We start from the raw sequence: 25,886 nt of genomic DNA, 5'->3' as shown, positions 1-25,886 counted from the left end.
TAGCGTGTACGTGTCGAACGATGGAATCGCCGATGATCACAGCATCGCGTTCTGTTTCGCGAAGAGGGGAGAAGCGGTTTTGTGTGGATATCTCGAAAACCGGGAGGGTCGGAGAGAGTTTTCTTGGTCTAGACCTGGCTCGCGTCTTCCGCTGCGGAAAAATCCAGGCTTCGTGATGGCATGTTGGAGCCGGAGTGAACGAGACCATGGCTGATCGCGACCTCGACGTTCGGGACCGATGTTGAGGAATGCACGGAGTAGACGAGGTCGGAGTCATCGGGTTAGTAACGTTAGTCTCTGATTTGTGTGCCTCGGCACGTGATGTTTCAAGAGCTAACCGCCGGTCTATCAGCTCGGCTTTTCTTACTAAAAGGTCGTGGATCTGTTTCTCAACAGCTTCCAGCTCAGACTGCACCGCGTGAAGTTCAAATGTGTCCTCACCTGCACCAAAAGGTAGACTACTTACATTTGATATATTCGCCATTTTAACAGATGGACAGTAAGTTAAGTTAGCAACGACGCTACCAGTGGTGCTATCAATATTAATACTAATTTATGGCTTAAGTCTTGGATATAATCCGTCTTTTCAGTGGTACGGGTGTAGAGTAGACGCACGATAGGCGAAAAAATGTTTGTTTGTAAATGAGTGCGGAGAAGACGCGTTCAGCCGTGATCCACGGACGTAACCTATAAGAGTATCCAGCGTTGGATCACTAGGCTTGAGACGCGTCTGCTCAACAATCCGCGTTATAACTATGAGGTGAGGAAAAGTAGAAAATGTTCGTTGTAAGTGAGTTTAAAGAGAAATCAAGAATTATAAATCAATCGATGGAGCTCCAAAGACAACAACGCGCTCAGACGCGACGCATGCGCATTCGAAAAAAAAAAAAAAAAAACATGCCTAGCAACAAAAACATGCCAGGTGAACATTTGTCTGTACTTCATGATGCTGTGAAAATCGTCAACTTCATCAAGGCTCGTCCGTTAAATTCACAGATTTTTCGTACTATATGCAATGAAATGGGCAGCGAGCATGAAACACTTCTACTGCACACAGAAGTGCGCTGGTTATCACATGGAAAGGTCTTAGCAAAGATTTTTGAGCTCAGATGTGAAGTTCAGGAATTTTTTGTTCATAACCCGTTTCACTTGTCTTTATGCTTGCAAGATGACATCTGGCTTCAGAAGCTGGCATATCTGGCAGACATATTTTCTACTCTGAATGAACTTAATTTAAGTCTGCAGGGTCTTAGTTCCACCATTTTCAACACCCAGGACAAAGTTGAAGCACTTATTAAAGGTGCTCTAAGCCATGTCATGTGTTTTTTAGGCTGAAACCTTTTTTCTCACATCCAGCAAACATCTCCTCACTATCCGCTAGCTGCCTGTCCCCTGAACACACTGTAAAAAAACGCGGTCTCTGTAGACAACCCAGGCTTCACAAACGGCAACAAAAACAAACTGGCCCAGCCTGGACCACGAAACATAACAGTGTTCCAGCCAATAACCGACAAGAATGATTTGGGGGTGGGGGTTGGGGAGTTAGTGCGCGTGCACATGAAGGGGGGCGTGAGTGGAGTGGAGGAGAGAGAAGCATGAAGAGGGAAGTTAGCTAGAGGAGAAATGTCCTAGACAACGACTAATGTTAGAATTATATTCTCTTGAATTTCGATATGGCCGACACACGACCAAAGAGATGACGTTCCGTTGAACAAATAGCAAAGAAGAGGGAAAAGGAGAAGGAAGGGGAACGCGCAAAGTCCCGAATTAACATCGGAAAAGCGTTCAAAAGGTGGCGAGAAGTCCGTCGGCAGAAGGGCTTCCAATCCGACATTCAGGTGGCTCTGTTTTTGCTGGACAGGAGGGTAAAGCCTACGATCGGTCAACGAGCGACGTCTCGTGGTTCCATCACAAAGAGCCACAAAATCACTTTCCAGAACATTCTCATTCACAGTTCCATGCTGGTAAAATGCTCTCCCCACCCTCACCCAGAACGCAGAATCCCTGGCAAGATTCAAAAGACAACTGAAAACCCATCTCTTCTGTGAGCACTTAACATAGCTTTTCCTTTATATCCTCGCTTATCGGGCTTATGCTACTCTGAACAATGCCTGAACTTTGTATTTTGAGCACGTCTTGCGTAGTTTTTTGCCTCTTCACGATGACTCGCTTAATTTAGTCCTAATTTGTAAGTCGCTTTGGACAAAAGCGTCTGCTAAATGACTAAATGTAAATGTAAATCCAGTCTGGCGTTCATGACTGTTTCAGGAAGCTTGGAAGGGAGGGGGAGGGGACAGAATGAGGAGGAGGGAGGGTCGAGCTAGCCTCCGTTTTGTTTGACAATACTTCGAACGTCAACAAGAAGTGACGTCACCCAACATCGCTAAATGCAAACTCCACAGACTGCTTTCCTCTGCTTTCTGAATTTTTGCAATCCCGGGAAGCTGTGCTAAGTGATTGCGTCAAAAGCATCATAATTGAACATCTTAACCAGCTCAGCTAAAATCTGCGCACTTACTTCCCCTATGGACCAATCTCAGACATGGATTCGGAATCCTTTTAATGTCCCTCCTCCAATCCCACATCTCTCATTTCAAGAGCAAGAACAGTTATTTGAGTTATCATCTGATGGGAGGACAACATACTTTTTAAAAATAAGTCACTGGTGGATTTCTGGGCTTCAGCAATGATGGAGCATCCATGATTGTCAAAGCTAGCACTTAAACTGTTGATGCCCTTTGCAACCTTATGTGAGGCAGGCTTTTCTGCACTGACATTGTTGAATACCAAACATCGACAAAGACTAGATGCCGAGAATGATTTGAGAATAAAACTGTCATCCATTACCCTGAATTTTGATGATCTGTGTGCAAACATGCAGGCCCATCCATCTCACTAAAAAAGGGTAGAAAGTAACTGTTTTTGACTGAAATGTTGATGTTTTCTAATAACAGTGAATATTTCTATTTAGTTCTAGTGGTTAAAAATGTGATGTTTAACTGGAGTAAGGTTGTGGGGGTGCTTGACAGGTGTCAAACACTATAAAGGGGTGAATGCTGCAAAAGGTTTGGGAACCACTGTTTTAGAGCATAGCAAACTATCATTTGCAGTGCTTCATGTGAGTAGTCACAGTTACAAGAGTTTTCATGTGTGATTTCAGTAGAGATGGAGATATAATGGAGCTGAGTGTCACCTGAAGGTTTTACATCCACTCACTGCCTTCCACTGGAGCTGTTGTCGCCAGTTTCGTGATCTTCGAGCGACTCAAATGCTCCACTTTCCATTGTCAATAAACGCTATCCTGTCTGTCTGAAAGTTAAATCCTTCCTCCAGAAAATGGCGCCAAGTGACCTTATTTATGAGTGAGTTATTGGTCCTTATCTTACACCCAGCGCAATGCAGCGCCAAGCGTGACACAAGTGTTTTTTGCTAGTTTCAGTTCGACCAGTTATCATTATCAGTGATCAACTGAAACCTGGTCTAAAGTCAATGGCACAATATATATTTTTTTGTTATTTAAATAGTGCGTTAGTAATGTGCGCCTATAGGCGGGTTCACAACGCACGTACACTCTGCTTATTACACACACAGGGATGCACAGCAGCACACAAACATGCCAAATGTTTTAAATACAAGGAGGATTACAATGTAAAAGCTTATTATTGTGTACATAAAGATATGGTGGAATCCGGCGTGTCCCGTAGATGTTCTGCTTATCTTAGATCAGTGTTCTTCAACCCTGCTCCTGAAGGACCCCCAACACTGCATGTTTTCTTTGTCTCCCTAATCAAACACACCTGATTTAACTCATCAGCTCATTAACCCATGTGATAATGAGCTGATGAATTGAATCAGGTGTGTTTGATTAGGGAGACAAAGAAAACTTGCAGTGTTGGGGGTCCTTCAGGAGCAGGGTTGAAGAACACTGTCTTATATGATAGCGAATCTGCCATGGTGCGAACGCAACTGGCATTTAAAGGGAATGGGAGATGAGACTCTGATTGGTTTAACACGTAAATCCCAAAACACACCCATTACTCATTATGAGAATAGGGACAACCCTTTTAGACCATGCGCCGGGAGCGGAAGTGGATTCCGACACGCCCTAAGTGAACTTGCGCCGTGCGCTTTAGACCATGCGCTTAGATCGTTAAATTAGGACCCATTGAATCATTCACTCAGCTGATTCATTCAAAAACACTGATTCATTAAAGAACAAAACACCACTACGAATCATTCCGCTGTGGCTTCATTTGCACTTTCGGTGGCTCGCAAAAAATAGACAAAGTAACATGGCAATATCATGCCTAAAATATAAGTTAGTCTACTTAATAACTTGTATTGAGAGTAATCACACTCTTATTACTCTAAAAGTGTGCCATTAGTCTGAATATCAATGTGATGTTGCTAAATTGTATCAGACATTTATATGGCATCACAAACAATGCTGGGCTTTATATAGCATATAGTTTTATCAAATACTCTTTTTATCCCTTAATTTAATAGCATAGAATGTACAGTAATTGCAGTTCCCACCCAAACTGTTTCAATACAATTATGTGACAGGCAACCGCAGAGATGGCTTAAGTGAGGCTTGCTGTCAGCGGGGGTTATTTAGTAGAAGTAGAGGCTGTGTGTGTTTAGAGAGGGGGTATTTAGTGTGATTGTTGTCTGCAGCAGATTAGTGTGTGACAGCAGGGGTGTGTGTGCTGCCTCAAGCTTTACTGTCTTCACCCTATAACATTTAAAGCATGCAAAGACTAATAACTACACGGTTTGTGGGTATTGTATAACATTTTCCACATCACGATTTTAATATAAGAAGAATGTACTGTATGTCTTTTAAATGCTGAGCATTTAGCTGTTTTAAAGTTCACTGAGGCCGGACTTACCATTGGGCTTGACTGGGCTCAAGCCCATGGGCCCCGCCCAATAGGGGGCCCCGCCCGTTTACGTTTGATTTTTTCAATAATATGTCAGTTATTTAATTTTTCATTTAAAGTTTGTTGATTGGTCTAGCATTGTTACCTGGCCCTGCCCTGCAATGAAAAATATAATTTAGGTTTGCTGATTGCGATGGTTATTGGCAGTTACGTAGGCTAGTGCCTCGTTTACTGCCGAACCGTTGAAAAAAACCTGTCTGCATTAGACAGTAGCCGCGTTTCCATTACCCTTCAAATTGCGCAAATTGAAATTGAAATTGAAAATAAACACAATGGAAACAAGTCAATTTCGCAAAAACTCCCGTTTATCTAAAAAAAAAAATGTTTACGCTCGCATGAGGTGGTTTTTCAGGCAATTCGATAAAGGAATATTTCGCAAAACTGCAATGGAAACAGTTTTTGCGCATTTACAGTCACCTGACTTAGAAGACGCAGTGTGTTCGAGGTCCATGTATAGCTACGCAAATAATAATAATTTTATATTATTTAATTATAACATTTAATAGGCTATATTTAGAAGACGCTTTTATGCAAAAAAAGAACAAAGCTGAGTGTGGAGCGCGCACTACATGACACGGAGGCGCGGGCGCGAACACTTGCATTTTCCTATCAACAGTGGAAACAACTTAAAATACTCTATCATTTCTGGTCATACAGAAAATAATAATACATTATTCCCAACTACTTTTATTTGTGTAAACTCACAATAACAAGAAAACGTTGTGCTTTTGTAAAATAAAAGAAAACAATCAGACGCACTTTCATGATCTCCGTAAACTGGAGCTCGAGAACTGAAACAAAATATAGCCTGTGTAGGCTAAAGCTTGAAATGTCCACTTTAAAATGAACAAATTCGAATCGAAAGCTAATACCTTCTGATTAATCTGTATGAAATGTGCATTTCTCTCTAAAAGCGCATCTGCTTAACAGCGAAGATGGAGATGTGATTTTAGCCAAAGCAATAGTTTATTAATAATATTAATGGCTCTTCTCATTCAGCACTGCGGGAAAAACATCAATTTCAGGTTCTAATTTGGCCTTTGAAACCAGTAAAATCGACATGTTTTCCATATTAATTTGTGAATATTTTAAATGTTTAATAAAGGGGCAAAAAGTCATAAACAAAAATCTGAAAATTCGTCGATATTTACTTTTTTGCGCAGCAGCTGGTGTAGCCAGTTCAAATTAAAATGTTGGTGTTCAACTTTGCGCTTTAAAAAGACAACAACCGTTCATTTTTCGTTTTTCAATTACGGGTTAAAAAAGGAAAAACGAATGGACACAAAATAGCCTACATGGATCGGTTGGACAGAATACGAGACAGAGTTCTTCATTAAATTCATAAAAGAAACAATAATTAGCCTATAGGAATACTGGATTCTAAATCTCAAAGAAATGCCACAATCAAAACACATGTTTTCCAGGTAAATAAGTGTTTTATCCTCATTCTGACCAAGACATTTGTGCATTGCAATAAACTTATGATTACTTTGAACTTTTTTAATCATTATTTATTTATTGGAAAAAACTTTTTCAAGCTTCAATCAGTGGTCATATAAATAAATTATTACGTTTTTTAACATGTAACACTGTCTATCTATGGTACCAGTCACCTTTTGAAAGTAGTAGCTTAGCACTTCAAATAACGATTGGATCGATTATATTGTTACGCCACCAGATGGCGACAAATGACTTTTAAAAAACATTTGTCATTGAATCGTTCATTCAGGAGATTCGTTCAAAAATGCTGATTCATCTATGAAACAAGTGCATTTGATTGAGGAATTGAATCATTCATTCAAACCCAAGTTTTTTTTTATTTTTTTTTTTTTATAATTCAGATTAATTAAACATTTTAACAGACTTCAGCAATTAACATAAATTGTGTTATTTTGTTTAGTTGTTTGTTCAGAATCGTGATCTTTTTTTTTCTACTCAGTTTATCCAGAATTGTGTAGCTCTAATACATAGCTTGTGTATGTATCATTTTGTTCTATTTAAAGTAATGTACAGTATAGAAGGTAGGACCCGAAAGTGACTCAAGCCCAGGGGCCCCCACCACCCTAAGTCCTGCCCTGGGTGAAGCAATTTTTTTTTTTTTTTTTTTTACTACAAATCAAATTCTCTTGAAATGTATTTTCATACATGAGCATCAGTTTTGCTGCTTATTGACATTGTTGAGAAATAACATGACATAATTTCCATTGTCCACTTTAGACATTCTACTAACTATAAGTAACTTTGCAACTACATGTCAACTAGCAGTCATTAAAGTATTAGTAAACTGCTTAATATCTGCTAACACTCCCCAACAGATACTGACTATAAGTAACTTTACAAGTACTTGTCAACTTATTCTTCTAACCATAACATTTCGATTAGATTCTCATTTCTATTGGAATCTAATCAAGATGTTATTCTACTAACCTCAACCCTAACATGTAGATTAGATTCTAAAGGAAAGAACTCAGATAAAATAGATTAGAACTAAAATAAAAATAATAGGTTTAGGTTAGTCCAAGTGAATCCTAGGATTCGTATTTGATCCCATTTAGATGTTGCTGAGTTTTTCCCAGTGAAGAATGTGACTTCACTTCCTTTGTTTAATTCTCAGTGTATATAAACCTGGACTTTTTCCCTTTACAAGGCCTCCTCCTCCTCTTCCTCCTCTCACTCCTTCTCGCTCGGTCCTGCATGTAACAAAATTTACCCCAGGCAATATATCCAACAGCTGAAAACGGAGAGGAGAGAAGCTGCCAAAGAGAATTCCAGTGCTGTGAGTCAGAAGAAGCAAAACGCTCCTCCAACAGAACAAGACTTTCGGACCTACAGACACTCCACCAATCACAAGGAGGACATCATTCTTTTGACATCACAGATTACAGACACTTTCTTCATCTTATTTTGAGATTTCTGAATATAGTGACTATTTTGTTAATACAAACATGTCACTTCTGTTCAGTTGAATGTTGTGCGAGATCTACTTTCGTTTTTTTAGTCGCGCCGCCAAGGTCAAAGCCATTTTACTGTTGAGTTTGAGTCTAGCCTGTTTTCCACAGACATGGAAAAATCTTTGCTGGATTGTCGTGAAGTGCTGACTACGCCAACAATGCTCTCTCTCTCGCTCTCTAACTAACACACTAAATGAGTTAGATATAGAGCAGAAAATATTAAAAACAGCTGGGAAAGACAACCATACTTGAACACACTTCCATTTTTACATATTTTTCCTAGATCAGGGTTATTATAGTAAACTTAAACTAAACCATAAAAATGTTTGTTACTTGAAATAAAATAAACAAAAATAAAATGAAGTATTCTAAACTTTTTTTATTTTAGCCTACTTGAACTATTTTATTTCAGATATAGTTGCTAATGTAACATTTCTCATTTGAATTTAGTTTAACTTGATGCAGGCTATAAAATAACTAAAACTGAAATCAAAATGTATGAAAACGACATAAAAAACAATAACTAATTAAAATGACAAAAATGCACAACAAAATTACTAAAACTTTAACTAAAATTAGATTTTTTTTTTTTTTTTGTACAGGTGTTTTGCCTGCATTTTGAATTACGCATTGCATTGGTTGTGTTTTAGGTTAATGGAAATGTCTGCAAAATTACTTTTTTTTATTATTATTTTTTTTACAATGATTGAATATAAAATAAAAATAAAAATTGTATCTCAAAGATATTAAAATAACATTGCCCTTTATACATGTAGAATTAATTAATTGCAGGCAAAACCATGTTTGCAAGCAAATCCATATTTAGCTTCACAGTCAGTCCACAATGTTCAAACTAATATTTATTGTAACTTATGTTATGTGATGATGACATATTATTGCACAGTTAATAAACTACTGGTAATTAATGTGGCAGTTTTTAGTCATCGTTTTTTCTCTCTTCAGCTAAAAACAAGTTTCCTGCCTTCCCCCTCTCTCTCCTCTTTGTGTTTCTGGCTCGGACGCTCTGAACAGCCCACTCAGATTAGAAACAGCTGGATCTTCTGGCCTGCACACAGCAGCAAAGCTCTGGGACAAGAGACAGGCGTTAAGCCCCGCCCACGGGAGGAGCTTATACTGCAGGGGGCGGAGACATCAAACACCCCTGAGTTCATCACCCATCATTTGCTGTGTTTAGCCAAATACTACGCTCAAATGATGATGGCCACAATTGTAAACAGCTGTGTCATGTGAGCTACCACGTGCATGGGCTCCTCTTTTGCATTAGACCTTTTATAAAGAAATAGTAACATTGTAAAGCCTGCGTATGAAAATCTTTTTTTTTTTTGGAACAGTTTATTGAATCTTTAGACAAAATATATATATTTTTTTAAATGTAAATGATCTTTAGTTTGCATATGTGTTTTTGTTGTTAAACCAGGTTTGTATAGTATGATAAAGTGAGAAGAAGCTCAAACAGTAGAGCGTTGGCGCTTGCAACGCCAAGGTCATGGGTTCGATTCCCAGGGAAAGCAAAAACTGATAAGAATGTAAATGTGTACCTTGAAATGCAATGTAAGTCGCTTTGGATAAAGGGTCTGCCAAATGCATAAATGTAAGCTCACACCAAAGGAGGAAAAAAACATTAATTTTATTGAGCAAAATTCAGTGAAATCGCTGATATTAAATACAGCCAAAAGCTAAAATGAAATTCTTAATTTCCTAAAATGAAAGCTTTATAACAGCATAACAAACTTACATAAACTGTGTAAGTATCAGTCATCAGACTCATCACTATATCTGCCAATAAGAATACAGCAAATTTTGTGTTTTTCTTTTCATAGTCAAGTTTTTGCCTAGTTTTGCTCCCATTCGTGTTGCATTAGCTATTGTGTATGTTGTGTCACTACAGTTGAAATCATCCATGAAATGCGTTGAGATTACGGGGTCCATTTCACCCATCTGGCTTCTAACTACTGTGTGTTTTGCTTCTCTTAAGTGTTTTTGGTTGCAGTTCAAACAAAACCCATTTCCCCTGCATCTTAAACAAGTTCATTTCTGTCTATTCTGGACTCTTTGAAAATATGTAATCCAAGCCCTGAAACATTTTCATAACTCTTAGTTGGAAGATGCTGGGAGTAATTCATTTTATCAACAGGCTTTTAATGATATTTGTATAAAAGACAAATGTAGTTGGCACTGCATCTCTGAAAAATCAACCTTGATGAAAGCGTATTTTTATGAACCTGACTTAAAAACTGACTTAGATTTATTTCATGGGAATATCAACCCATGCGTACAGGAGTAGAGCCGCATTTAGACTCGGACTCTGAATCACAGTGAGGCCATTCATATCCTCCTCCTCGACCCAAATACACACGTCTGTCAGGGGCAGTGTTATGCCAACCAATCTGTAAGGGAATCCCAGGGGAAATGTCCACTTAAATCAGGAAGTCTGAGGTTTCCCACAATTCCTTTGATTCCTGCTAGTGCACCAATATCCATGGGGATCAAGCCTGGGTTAGAGGAGCGTAAAGGTGGGAGGTCTGCTTGAAAACCAGGTAATGTGTCGATGTTGTTACCGGTACTTAGTTTTACAGATCTGATTTTTTTATTGCATTGAGATTTTAACATGAGTTGAATTAAAATACTGCGGAAATGACTGTAAATGTAAATGAGTTTACATTTTAGCTCTCAGTCAATGGGGTTTTTGAATGGGGTTTTAGTTAAAAGCTTGAAATAAAACACAAAAACACATTTTCACCTTTTATTTTACAACATTAAAATACATCAGTGCCTCATACTGTTTTTAAAGCTTTTGTCCTGAAAAGGAGGATGCTAAGAAGTGTTGAAACGGGACTATAAACAGAGGTTGTCGGACATTAAACATCATCACAGAGAACATGTAAACTCATCTACTCACTAGATGCTTTCACAGCCTCATTGTGTTTATGATCATGCTCTATTGCTATTATAACTCAAACTTTCAGGGGAAATGTTTTAAATAAAGACTGAAAGAGTTGCTGAAAGCTGGTGACACCAGTGAAGTAGGTCAGATAGCCTTTACATCTGACTCACTGATGACATCTGACAATACAAAACTCAAGTCTATCATGAGGAATATCATAAAAATCATAAACTTTTGTTGGTTACAGAGATTTTTTGTCTGGCAATAATTCACCTATTGTTGAGGGAACCAGCATGATGCAAACTTCTGCAAAAATACGCTCTATATTGTAGCATTTTAGGTGAAAAAAAGAATAAAAATACATATTTTCTCTGAATTTACTGCTATTTATAGATTATGTCAAAAGGCAATATTATAGGTTTATACATAATATTAAAATCTAAAAGTATACTGACTAACCCCAAAGCAACAATTAAGGGCTGCTCTTCCATTTTTATAAATAATTCTTCTGTTTCTATAGAAATATGTATTTGTTTTTATTTTAGTGCTTATGGTGCGTTCAAGTCCTCCTGGGAAGTTCGTATTTACGAGTTGGGAAGTCGTGTTTACAACGTCGGGTGCGTTCAAGTCACTTCGGTCTGAGCAAGATGGTGGTGAACCTTCTCTTAATTAACTACATAAAAATACAGCAATGTTCTTCAGCTGAATGTATGAACTGTATGTTTGTCATTCATTAATGAAGCCACTCTATACTTTATCGTTACATGTTCTACTGTAGTTATATTACAATAACTGAGGAGTCTTAGTTTCTGCTCAGGATGGTTAGACGAGCACACAGATGATGAACAGTCTGACGCCAGGCGAGTGTGTGCTTTTGAAGGGTCCTTGATGATGATTGTGAACGAGTGGTGGAGCTGAAGGACCTGGTGCTGATGTTGTGCTGGCTCCATCCGTGACACATGACTTGAACGCACATTAACATTGCTTCTTCAGCTTCTCCAGTCTCGCTGTCTCCTTTGCTTTTTTCCACTTGAGCTGTTTCTTGACAAGCATGAGGTCGATGTACACACGGTAGCTTAGGATGGTGGCGGCACAGAGAAGACCACCATGCAAAGCACCAGCGATACCACAGCTAAACATGTCCTGGCCTGTAATGCACAGAAAACAAGTTCAAATGCTCTGACCTTTAAATGGAATGTAGTGGAAAAAATAATTGTTGCTAAATATTGCATATTAGTAACTATAGCTATGCGCATTTATAATATATATATATATATATATATATATATATATATATATATATATATATATGAAGAGTTCAGATGCAAAAGCCTCTAAGTGCCATCTGAAATTTTCTTCTAAAATGAGCATTTTTATCAAGCTCGTATATTTAAGTTCAGTAATTTCACTTTAATGACAATTAATAGGTAATTTTCATTGCCATTAAAGTGAAATAACTGAACATAAACATACAAGCTTGATAAAAATGATAATTTTAGAGTTTTCGATAATTTTAAATTTTATAATTTTAGATAAAAATTTTTAACTTAGAGGCTTTTGCATATACATATATATATATATATATATATATATATATATATATATATATATATATATATATATATATAAAAATGTGTATAATAATATGCATTTTATTAACTAATATCAATATAATATAATTTTTTTATCAATATTAATTTTATTTTATTATTATTTATTTATTTTATATTTTATTTATTTTTGTATAACTTACCTTGAGACTAAAATTAACAATGAACAATTTACATTTGTTGACTATTTATTAATCTTTGTGAAAGTTAGTTAATAACATACAACTGTTCATTGTTAGTTCATGTTAGCTCGGGTCCATTGAATAATATTAACAGATGCAACTTTTGATTTTAATAATGCATTAGTAAAGACTGAAATTAACATTAAGATTAAGGTAGCACTTTAATTTACAGTCCTGTTCCACATGTACATACGTAATAACTAGTCCTGAGTTCTAGTCCTGAACTCACCCCTAAACCTGACCTTAACCCATGTAGTTACATTATATTAACCAGTACTTTCTTAGTAAATACACTGTAAGTACATTGAAAGTGCATGTACTGTAAAATAAAGTGCAACCAAGATAAATAAATGCTTTAGGAGTATTTCTCATTGTTGATTCATGCTAACTAGCGTAGCTGTCTAATGTTAACAGATAGAACCTAATAAAGTGTTTCATGCATGTTTCTGTGCAGCCCCAGTCTGAAAACAGTGAAGAGCCGGAGGAGCACTGTACCTGACAAATAAAGGTTTTTGACGGGAGTATCACATCGATTTCGAGCATTGGCCTCTGAGTAGTAGCGGCCCAGGTTGTGATCAGCGGAGTATATGGCCCCTTGGTTACAGCCGAGGTAGTGTGTGTTTGTGAGAGGAGTCGCTGCCTCCTGATACACCAGCTGAGTCACACACAGAGAGAGAGACAGTGTGATTACTCTGAACACTCAATCACGCTCACTTTCTGACGGCCCAGTCCAGACTGCAGATTTATGCCCATCCAAATGTATAATAAGTACTGATTATTTTGCAGACACAGTACTTTATTCCTGTGATGGCAAAGCAGAGTTTTCAGCAGCCAAACCTGTTCATTTTGATTTCATGATGACTTGAGCTCTATATACAAAAAGCTTAAGTCTAAATCTAAACAAAGCTAAATATACAGTTTAGCTTAAGTCATCATGAAATCAGAATGAACAGGTTTGGCTGCTGAAAATTCAGCTTTGCCATCACAGGAATAAATTACATTTTAAATATATTCAAATAGGCAAAGTGTATTTACAATATTGCTATTTCTACTGTATTTTTTATCAAATAAATGCAGCCTTGGTGAGCATAAGATACTTCTCTCAAAAACATTAAAAATCTTTTTTTAATGGAATATTTAGTGGTTATTATAAATTACTTATCTGTGCACATCATTATTATTATTTTTTATTTATGTGCCCTTATAATCTTTAATAGATTCAATAATCCAATCATTTTCTGACCCAAAAAATCAATGTGTTCACACTATGAACTTTAATACTAAGTGCCTCAAACTAAATCCTAAGTACACTCCAAGAAAAAAAGGTTCAATGTTCTATTTGGACATTTCTAATGACCTTTTATCATATTTTTTTTCTTAATCGTTTAAAGGGGTGGTTGATTATGATTTGACTTTTCTAACTTTAGTTAGTGTGTAATGTTGCTGTTTGAGCATAAACAACATCTGCAAAGTTACGAAGCTCAAAGTTCAAAGCAAAGGGAGATATTTGCTTTTAAAGAAATCGCTTTTTAAGGACTACAACAAACGGCTGGTAGAGACTACACCACATTCCTCCCGGGTTAGTGACATCACCAACCCTCAAATTTACATAAACCCCGCCCCCAGAACACGATTTATAGATTATCAAGACAGAATAATAATATGCTAATCAATGACTAGAAGATAACTACACATCAGCTTCATAAATTCATCAACTAACCATTCAGAAATGTCCTGTTGCTTCTACATGTTGTCACTTCTTCTTGAGTCTCTCCATCATTGTCTGACTCCGGTTTGAACATAAAAGGCTAAAAGTTTTTCAAATTTTCAGTGCATGTGTGTGTGAGGTAAAAGGACACAAGATCTTGAAGCTCCGCCCCCTGTGCCGGGAGCAGCAGCTCATTTGCATTTAAAGGGACACACACAAAAAAGGTGCGTTTTTTGCTCACCCTCAAAAACTGAAAATTTTAACATGCTATATAAAAATATCTGTGGGGTATTTTGAGCTAAAACTTCACACACACACTCTGGGGACATCAGAGACTTATTTTACATCTTGTGAAAAGGGCATTATACCACCCCTTTAAAGATTATTTTTCTTTTCCCTTAATAAGGAACGAAAAATAACTTTGCTGTGAGTATATGAGGGCCTTTGCTGGCAAAGCAACTGCCGTTGAGTTGAATGGGAGTGACTTTCTCCAGGTAATAATGAAAATCATTCCCACTCTTCGGCAAGTCAATGAATAAAACAAATTGATAAAAACAACTACGATTCAATGCTCAACCCAGTAATCGTATCGCAGGTAATTCAGTTATCAGTGTCTCAATGGTTAATGGATGCTTGTTTAGACTCATCAGTCAACCTATAAATGACTAACTTGACTTACGTGACTCTGTACATTATACAGGATTGGACAAAAGTATTTTAACACTGAAAAGATTACACACTTCTCCTTTTTCACTCATTTTCCATGTTAAAATAACAGATTTCGAAGTACCTTGTCTCTGAGTTTCGGGAAGTGTTTGCAGGCCCAGTCAAAGAGATGGTTCGCAAATCTCATCTTATAGTTGAAATAATCGTCGCCTCTTTTCCTCACTCGACTGTCTTTCCACTCTTCAAACCATTCATAGTTGACCATGGTCAGGATCGTCATAGTTGACTTGCCTGGAAAAGTTAGATGATGGCATGACCTTATTAACAGCACAACAGAATCATGATTTCAATTTGCAAACACTGATACAAACGACAAACACAACCTTTAGAAATGCAAAAGTACCTTGAAAAGTAACATTCTCAGCGAACATTAGCTGTCTGAATAATGACGTGTTTTTTCTTCATTTTAATATCAGACTCATACAGGCGATTAAAATCATTCCTACCTACACTATACTGTTCAAAAGTTTGAGGTCAGTATGATTTTTTTTAAAGAAGAAATTAATACTTTGATTCTCTAAGGATGCAGTAAATTGATCAAAATTGACAGTTAAGACATTTATGATTTTACAAAAGATTCTATTTCAAATAAATGCTGTTGTTTTGAACTTTCTATTCATTAAAGAATCCTGAAATAAAGTATCATGATTTCCAAAAAATATAAATTTTATTAATATAAATATTAAGCAGCATTACACTGCAAATAAGTATTTTCTAAACAATTCTTGTTTTTCAGTAAAATGTCTAAACATCTCTAAATCATGAGAAAAAGGACATTTTTAAATCAAAATTAAGTGACTTATTAAGAGACACATTTTTTTTCTTGTGTAAGTATAAAAGTTAATACTTTTAATTAAGTATAGAAATAAATACATTTATTCAGTAATGATGCATTAAATGAATCAGTAAAGACTTTTACAAACAATTTCTATTTTAAATAAATGCTGTTCTTTTGAACTTTCTATTCATCAAAGAATCATGAACAAAATTGATCACGGTTTCAAACAGAAAATATTCCGCAGCACAACTGTTTTCAACATTTATAATAATCAGAAATGTTTCTGGAGCAGCAAATCATCATATTAGAATGATTTCTGAAGGATCATGTGACACTGAAGACTGGAGTAATGATGCTGAAAATTCAGCTTTGATCACTGGAATAAATTACATTTTACTATATATTCACATATACTTTAAATTACTATCTAAAAAGATCTTTGGCCTTGACAAGTTGATGGCCAGTTAAGATATTACCTGGGTGACGGATCTTTGATGTGGAGTCTTTGGCTGAGGGGAAAGTGAGGAGCATCATGGGAATGTTCTCTGGGGCCTCGTCTTTGCTCATCCCGAAGAACTCATCCATCCTACAGGTGAAAGTTGACTCTCAGTTTACTGCAGTCTCACGTTATATACTTTATGTGCTAATAGACATTTGGCTCTATCAGAAACCAACATGAGAGTACAGGGAAGTTTGGAAAGGACTGGAATTATGTTTTCCCACAGGCAGGAAGATAAGAATTACTTGTTGGACTGAGTGCAGGAAACCTGTCCAGACAGAAGTGTGTCAGCAGGCCTGGAGATGGTTTAGTCAACAGCACTACCTAGTGTTTGATACGCGCAGCTGCAAGTGATTCATGGAGTCTGCCAATATATGCTTCATTTGCTTTTGAAAATGTGCACTTAATTGTATTGAATGCCCACTTGTAGTGTACTTCAAATCTTAAAAGTGTATTTTTAAAAAACCTGTACTTGTAGATAATATAATATTAATGAAAAAAGGCCACCTAAGTGTACTTAAAGAGAGCACACTTTCTTAAAACACTTGCACTTTGTAATAATGTCAAATTATTGACATCAATTATTGTAAATATATTTTAAATACACTAAATTGCAACTTCATCGCAAATTTTTTTTAACTATTTGAGTACCGTGTATATTTTATTTAAATACATGATATACAATTTTAATATAAATTACATAAAATAGAGAGTCAATTTTTTTTAAATTGAGATTTATACATCATATGAAAGCTGAATAAATAAGCTTTCCATTGACGTATGGTTTGTTAGGACAATATTTGCCGAGATACAACTATTGAAGATCTGGAATCTGAGGGTGCAAAAAAATCGTAACATTGAGAAAATCTCCTTTAAAGTTGTCCATTTATGTTCGCGATTGTGCTGCATTCACTCACAAAAATAAATGTTTTATATATTTATGGCAGGAAATGTACAAAATATCTTCATGGAACATGATCTTTACTTAATATCCTAATGATTTTTGGCATAAAAGAAAAATCGATAATTTTGACCTGTACAATGTATTGTTGGCTATTGGCACAAATATACCCGTGTGACATGTGACTGGTTTTGTGATCCAGGGTCACATATTAGTTTACCATAAATGTGTGTCACTGCAGTACACTAACCAAATTAAAAAAAAATATGTACTAAAGTGTGTCAAAAAAACACTATTAAGTTCAACTAACTACATTTAATATATTTTTAAACTATAATACCTTTTCATTTAATTATCAAGTGTCTGAAAACATTACATTCAGTTCACATTTAAGTATATTCTTTTAAAGTATATAATTTCCATAATATATATTATTTTTTAAGTGTACTTCAAGGGTTTACTTGACTTTCATTAATTTTTTGACCCATTTGAATCATTGACCCATGATTTTGGTTTAGAGCAAAAAATGTTGTTATTGGTTTAGTTAGGAATAGTGATTACCAAATGCATAGTATTCAATTATTTTTATATTATGATAAACAGGTTGTATTTCTTGCCTTTGGACTTAATTTATATATATATATATATATATATATATATATATATATATATATATATATATATACAGTATATATACGGTATTATAATGCTAAAGTAGCTGTAGAGTATCTTTTTTTTTAATACTGACATGCCATCCATGTCATTGGATTTGAAGAGCCAGATGCTGGTGGACACGATGTCTAACTCTTCCTCGGTCGCATCAAACCCTGAGAACAGGAGGAACGAGGCTTTACCGGGCCTCAACATATCCAGACGACTCTGAATCTCTGAAATATGAGAAAACTCCAGTCAATCAAGAGCAGTTTTACACTAGATGATGTTGCATTAGAGCACACATAATAATATCCACCTGGTTTGACTTGTATTTCCGGAGGTAAGAGCTTCTGGAAGGTGTTGAAAATCCCACAGTTGGAAATGATAACAGGAGCCCGCACTTCCACATGCTCATCACCTTTCCTCACTGTCACTCCTGTCAATCAAACCGCATTAAATACATACTTTACATAAATACTAAATTAGAAGAAACTGAATTTATGTATATGTACTCACCATATGCAGCTCCCTTCTTATCCACCAGGATTCGGCTGACAGGGGCGCGGACCAGCACGCGGCCCCCATATTTCTCGATGACTTTAGTGATGTGGAAAGGGATCTCACTGGCGCCCCCTTTAGGGTAGTACGCGCCCCGCTTGAAGTGGTGCAGCATCAGAGCATTGATCATACAGCTGGAGTCTTTAGGAGGAACACCTGGAGCAGAGATCGAAGAAACACTTCTCTAGGGCTGTGTTCCACATCACCCTTTACACTCATTCACCATTCCCTACATTAGTCCACTATTATAGTCCACTTGAAGGAGTGAATGAAAACGAGTGAGTGAATTCGGACACTGAGTGCGCCGGAAGGGCTGCCGCTTTTGTGCTTGCTGTTTAATAATCATTTGAAACGTAGCAAACTGGCAGATCCAGTAGCAATGAAAAGAGTGTCATGGAAACTATCATGTTTAAACCTTAATAAAACAATTTAAAAATCAACTAAAAAAGAATTTTATGATATTACGCTGTTGCCACATTGGACCAGCGGTTTGTAAGATGGACGGATGGCAACTTCTGGTCAGACGTGGGAATTCATTCCCATTCGGGACCCTCACAGTGCATTATGGGTATTCTCTAGTGTGTGCATATGGAATGTATATTACAATTATGATGTTTGCGGGTCAATTTAATCACGTGTTTCATGGTTAAAGGCATGTGCAAAGACATTTACCAGACACTTTTATCTGAAAAAAATTATACGCCGCGATACATTTTTATCAGTTGCATGCTAAAAGAAATATGGGCGACGTGGGTGCCATGCATTACTGTTTGAGCTTTCGGGAAAGCACAAGAAAAAAGTGCTTTTTTAAATTGTTTTTAAAAATGTAAAAATGCATTACAATGCTGTTCATAATATTCATAAATTGTGAATAAATATTTAAAAAATAGTCGTTATATAATCTCTGTTCTCATGTTTTTACCTGATTTCTTGTTTGTTTTTCATAGTGTGATTCTTTGTGAATTGTATTGAATCCACATCATATACATACAAACACACTGAATACATCATACCCAGACTTTAAACCTATAATACAAGGGCTAGAACGCTATTACTGCTGGCATATTTGCATATTATTGTGTTTAGTGCACAACAATAATTAATGTGCAGAAATCCTCACCATAGAAGTAATATGAGAAGACCATGTGCAAGTCCTTGTTGCTCGTCAGCCTGTTGTTGACGTCTGTGGCACTGGATTCTGACAGACGGAAGATGGATGAGCAGAAGTCAGCGATGCCACTTTTGATCAGAAAGAGAGCCAGCCACTGTGGGATCAGCTTTACGATGCCTAAAAGAGGAACCTGTCTGGCTGTGATCTGTGGACAATACAGAGGAAGAGTGCGCTTAAAGGTCAAGAGGGTACTATTTGTTTTATTTTACTTTATTTAACACATGGGAAACTGTGGAAGAATGATCACTCTAGTTCAGACAAGAACATAGAAAAAAAAAAGAGATCAACTTAGTATTACATGCATGGCGCATTATAAACCTAATTATCAGGAATTTTAATTAGGTGAATTAGGTCATTATTTTCCAACTGTGTGTAATGTAATCACATTGTAGGATTTGCACTTCATCCGGTCAATGCAAAAACTGGCAGAGGCCCAGGCTTGGCTAGAGGCAAGCTCACAGTACACAACTTTTGGTCGGATTTTGCTGTCACAGACAGATTTCCAAGATCTACTACAAAACCCTAGCCTGGATGCCAGCCGAACTAAGCCCCGCCCACAACATTTGAGGTCGGAAAGTTCGGTCTGGACTTGATCCGTTGTGGAGCAACTATGCTTGAACCAGAGCTGTTCGGACCAATCAAATTGTCAGAAACACGCCCCATAATCACAGCCCAATGGAGCAGTATCAGACTCATATTCTGACTAGAATCTGAGTATGACGACGTCAGGCTAACAAAACCCCTGGATCTCGGCCAAAGACGAATAAATCCTCAGTAATTAAAAAAGAACAAATAAACAAATTAGCAATCGCACAAATAAATGCAACTGAATTGACATAAACAGTGTTTTAAGAATTTCCAGGTATTGTAATTGTAAACTGTAATCAAATGTAAATTAACACGGCACTTTATAAAGAAAATTTGCATTACAAATATAGTTACAAAAAATATTCAGGCAAGAATAGCAAGTGAATTTTCTCTTCGACTTTTGTTGTTTGATTAACGATATTATAGAGATGGTAACAGGAAAAATGATGCTGCCGTCACTTTAAGAGCTGCACAGATCCAATACACAGTTACACTGCGTTTTCTTTGTCAACTGTTTACGTTCACTTAAAGGACAAGTTCGGTATTTTACATTTAAAGCCCTGTTAACAGATCGTTTCTGATGAAATAGAACGGTTAAGATTAAAATTTGCTGCTGACACATGCTGCTGTCCCGAGAATTTTCGGTTTCTTTCGCTTCCCCCCCACCTCCACAATGGCTGCATTGTGAAACTGAAAATTCTCAGGCCAGCAGCATGTGTCCAAATTTCAATCTTAACCGTTCTATTTCATCAGAAACGATCTGTAAACAGGGCTTTAAGTGTAAAATACCGAACTTGTCCTTTAAGATATAAAAGCCTGTTACAAGGATATTTTTACATATTTTTGTTTGTTCAAGAGCAAAAAGAAGCGGAAGAGAACTCGGTTTAGTATCGCACACTATTCAGCATGAGAGGCGGCTTTCTGTGTGTGTGCTTTGGATGTGTGTGTAACACAGAAAACAGCGCGCGGGTCTTCTTGTGCTTGAATGGTTTAAAGTCCTATTAATGCACACACAGGAATCAATAAGAATTTTATTAAAAATTTTATAACAAGTATCGCATTCCAGAATTGGAATCGATTTTCAATTCCCAACCCTATATGGAAGCTTGTTTCTGCCACGGAATAAAATTGCGACTTTCTATCTCACTTTTTCCCCCGGAATTGCCAGTGCCAATCTCAACCAGTCACAGACGCTGCAGTATTTTCAAGCCTGTTTGACATTATTGCCATGTGATCTTGTACTGTGTGTGATGCAACGACAAGGTGGACTCAATCACAGTGCAGACGGTATAAACCAAAACAAATTCGTAATCAAAAGGCACGTTCAGTTGTAACTACCAGAATTACGAGATTACAACTTGTAAAAAAGTTCACGTCCCCATAGATCTCGGAATAACAACTTGTAAACTGGGAATTTTCTGAGAGCTCCGACTCGTACCACGTGATCACTGCAGATTCATATTGGTGTTGACAGTGCATTGACTGAACAGCTCAGAGTAGAATGTCACATGTTGTCATCTCGTAATTATGGTAATTACAACATGGCGTGAACGCAGCAAAAATCTGTCTAATCTAATTTCTCGCATGAATTTATGAGAAATAGTTTTTTTATGTTCGCTGCTGGTTGGGACTGTCTCTTAATAACCAAAGGTCTCGTGTGAGCTTGCCTTTAGAAACATGAGATGATGGACGCTCTACCTTCATGATCTTAAAGAACTCCTCAATAGCTTTGACATCGTCGGGAAACTGCTTCTTCAGGTTGCGCTCCATCTCAGTCTTGCCACTCAGGACGGTGTATTCTCTCTGCTCCTCTCCGTCTTCGATCACAATACTGTCAAAATGCTGCTTTAGCTCCACAAACTCCATCTGACCCTCGGTGATCTGATCGAAAGCGACCTTAAGCATTGCGTTTTCATGCAGCTGACCGAAGTAGTGAAGTCCTTTTACATGAGAGAGAGCAAAAAAAAAAACATCTCATGATATTATTCACAAACATTGCTTTTACGTAACACAATTCTGGATGTAAAAAGCCCCCCTGGAAGTACACTTCAGTCAGTGTGATTTCAACTTTAGTAACAAAAATATGTTTAAGAAATACCCATACCCATAATCCTCAAGATTGATCCAACAGTCTGAGAAGTTGCTGTTACTCTTAAATTTTCCATGAAATAAAAAATAAATTAAAAAAATTAATGGAATACTGCAGTATTAATTTCAAATGATTTATCCGTGCACATCATTATTTTTTTTTATTTTTATTTGTCTGCCGTAAACTTAAGTCAAAATAATCTCTTCTCTGATGACGTTTTTACTGGCACAAGGGCGGGGCAACCTGTCACTCACATGAGATCCACCAATAGCAAACCACAACCATCCAACCAATTCCCCACGGACAAAATTAAGCCCCGCCCTACATTTTTTGTTAGCTTTCTGTTGACGCCACATGAACTGAACATCTTTAGTAACTTCTCTGAAGGCATCTTTAGTAAAACAGCTTTACACTTAACAAACGCAAATAAAAGACCTGAACCGGAAGCGATGCAACCTGTTTGGAACCAGAATACGGAAGTTTGTAGCATATAATCCTCAAAGGGAGAAATAATTAAAAAAGTCACATCGTAATATAAACCGCAACACGTTTCAGATGATAAAAAAAAAATCCCATTTTATATACCGGAAAATGTGATATTTTAATAACTAAAGATATTTTATTATTTATTATTTATTTTATTATTCCCAATAACGTGATCACGATGTTGTGATTGAGGTCGGAGCTGGTTGTGTTAGTTCAGAACCTATAATCTTTATTAAAGTATTTTTCTTTTAATCCCTATGGAAGTAAGGGATGGTCCATACCCACGTCAAACTCAAAGCCCTTCTCAGTGAAAGTGTGACAGCAGCCTCCCGCCACGTCGTGCTGCTCCAGAACCAGGACTTTCTTCCCTGATTTGGCCATCGTGGCGGCGGCCGTCATTCCTCCGATCCCACTGCCTATTATAATTGCATCAAGATCCTTTGGAATCTTCTCCTTGGTGAATCCTAAAAATGCATACAGTAAGTAAATATACATGTACAGTGTAGTCAACCAAAATGCCACTTAACCCTGCCACAAGGCCTGGTGGTAAACACGACGTTTGCAATATCACCACCAGGTGGCGCAAAGGAAAGGTTGGCACCACTGCTCAGGAAGGCAGGAACGGTGACATTTTCGATTGCAAATGAGGCAATAAACAACAACAACAACAATAATATACCATTATAACATTTAATTCTGACTAATTATTTATCAAATAAATGCTAAATATTCCACTAATCTGACTACTGTTACTGTGAAATATTACAGTGACGAAAGTGTGCTTACGTACTGCACTGTACTAGCCAGTATTTTAAGTTATTAGCCTACACATTAAAGTGATATATCCCATAACACATTTACTTTCTTTGTCAATATGTGACCACATTATTTAATATATAAAAATAAACTTGCATTTAATAATTCGCTGATGCATTTCAACTTTGTTATTCGTTATCTGTCTTTTTTTGACACATCTGTTCCTGTACTACAGAGCCCAGCACATGGCATATATTTAGGCTACTGTACTCACTCATATAAAAAATAAAATAAAACCTTCAAAGCAACAGTGTTCATATCTTATGTAACACTTTACTGCACCAAGAACTAGAAACACAGTGACTGATCCAGGAAATTAATAGTCCAGTCCTGATCTGGGTTAGCTCCCAGCATTCAATGCTGTCAGTGGGTGAAGAGGCCTGATAAGGGGTTAACATGACCACAAAATATCACTGAATACATTATTATCTTTGTAAGCCCTAAACCACTTTAAATAAGAGTTTCTCTGAGTGTTATCACAACTGGATAATCAAATTAAGATAAGGGTAAAGCCATTGACACGCATGTTAATTGTTTTACAATAGCATTATCAAGGTTACATAATTAGATTATCTTAAGCAGTCTTTACATTCTGTGCTAGTATATATTATCAGATAATACTACTTCTTTTAAGGTAAAACAGGATTACTAACTCATGCTATTTCAAACACTTCTTTGGCACAAACAAAAACACACAATCAATCAATAAATATTAGTGCTTTAAAAGTTTTACTTTTAAAGCACTATTAAAAAGTGCTATTAAAGTTTAACTTTAAGGTCCAATTAAAGTCATTGTTATTTCATGCTTTAGTCAAAAAAGTTATAATTATATAATTTATAATTGCAAATGTGTTATTGCAAGTATGACATGCAGTGTTCAAACACTTTACATTCAGCTCACACTTCAGAATATTCTTTTAAAGTATTTCCATAATAAGTACTCTTACAGTTTTCGTTCTGCGGAAGAAAGTTATACAGATTTGGATTTATATGTTTACCATGAAATCTCCATTAAAAAGTGACAATTCTTGTTTATTATAAATGACTGCACATTAGTATAAAAAAATAAAAATCACATGCCCTCGTAATCTTTAATCAAAAAGATTAACTTCCCCTTCATCTGGCAACTTTCTAATTTCTGATGATGTGCTTTAAAAAAAAATCTATATAAGCAATTTTGCAAAAACAATAGGGAAGATAAGATGATTGCAATTTCCGTTTCGTGAACTATTAACACTTCACTTTGTTTCTATATTCCTGAGTTAACTAGGATGCTTATAATGTTTTAAACATGAAAATTAAGAGATAGAAGCTTAATTCAGCAGAAAAGTGGTAATATGTTACACTTGAAGATTAACGCAAAAGAGCTTGTGAATTCACTTGCAAAATGTTGCGGATTATCAAAACAGGCTTAAAACATTCTCAGGGCAAAGAAGCATTTAGCATGTCAGGTTGATGTCTGGCCATTCACCTTGTTTCAGCACTTTGTCTCTCTTTCTCTGGTCCAGCTCCATAGGTCCTGGTGGCCTCACTGACTCCACCGAGAACGGACCGGGCTTGATGAACAGGTACCAGTACGTTCCACCAGCCCAAATCAGGACGCACACCAAAAAAACCAGCAGCCACATCATAAAAAAATGAAAAATCAATGTATCTACTCAAATCTTGAGTTTTCCTTAAAAAATATAAACTATTGCGCACAGGAAGGCTAGTGGAGTTTTTAGATGGAGATGTGAAGAAAATGAGAATAGAGTCTTCCTCAAGGACGTTTGCTGAGAGTGTTCTTTTATATGCAAGCAAGGAGCAAAGGTCTCAGCTATTTAGGTTGCAGTGACGCAACATTTAAGTAGGCTATCATACAAAATCAATCACGATAAGAGTGGTAATATTAAATAACAAGCTTTAGTCCACAACAGATCCAAAGCAATCCTCTTTACATTTATGTTACTGACAATGAATGTTTACTTTGTTTCAGAGCCAATTATCCCAATAAGTATTTGCTCCACTTAAGCACATGATTTTTTGGTATTACATAACACCGACACACACTCAAAAACAAAAGAAAATGTTACATTTGACATATATTTCAAAATCATTTTCAATGTTCAAGTTAAAAATCAATAGATGTTCTGCTGAAAATTAATTGCTTTTAGATTATGTCCCACAACTCTGATAGGAACTCATATAAATCAAATTGAAATCTGTCTCAAACAGCTCTAGTTCAGTAGTCGGGGCACTGGTCACATCGCTCGGCAGGTGATGAACATAATCTAGCTAACATTTATTATTTATTTACGGCTAATGGACCCAAATTACACAAT

At 36.6% G+C, this 25,886-nt stretch overlaps 1 protein-coding gene across 1 annotated transcript; it reads right to left on the bottom strand.

Moving 5' to 3' along the window:
• Positions 1-10,644: 10,644 nt before the first annotated feature.
• Positions 10,645-25,193, bottom strand: LOC308707200 (inactive all-trans-retinol 13,14-reductase; the record flags this gene model as incomplete). The annotated part of the gene is made up of 11 exons (XM_081393449.1): positions 10,645-11,947; positions 13,087-13,246; positions 15,090-15,256; positions 16,280-16,389; positions 17,952-18,090; positions 18,174-18,293; positions 18,374-18,571; positions 19,536-19,731; positions 21,873-22,114; positions 23,031-23,213; positions 25,037-25,193. 11 exons carry the CDS (start codon positions 25,191-25,193, stop codon positions 11,775-11,777), a joined length of 1,845 nt encoding a protein of 614 aa, XP_081249575.1. The 3' UTR covers positions 10,645-11,774.
• Positions 25,194-25,886: the final 693 nt, after the last annotated feature.

This window comes from Scardinius erythrophthalmus (assembly GCF_964197995.2).
Source record: "Scardinius erythrophthalmus genome assembly, chromosome: 18".
Taxonomy (NCBI): domain Eukaryota; kingdom Metazoa; phylum Chordata; class Actinopteri; order Cypriniformes; family Leuciscidae; genus Scardinius; species Scardinius erythrophthalmus.
Note: the sequence above shows the minus strand (reverse complement) of the source record. Positions and strands in the feature narration are given on the sequence as shown.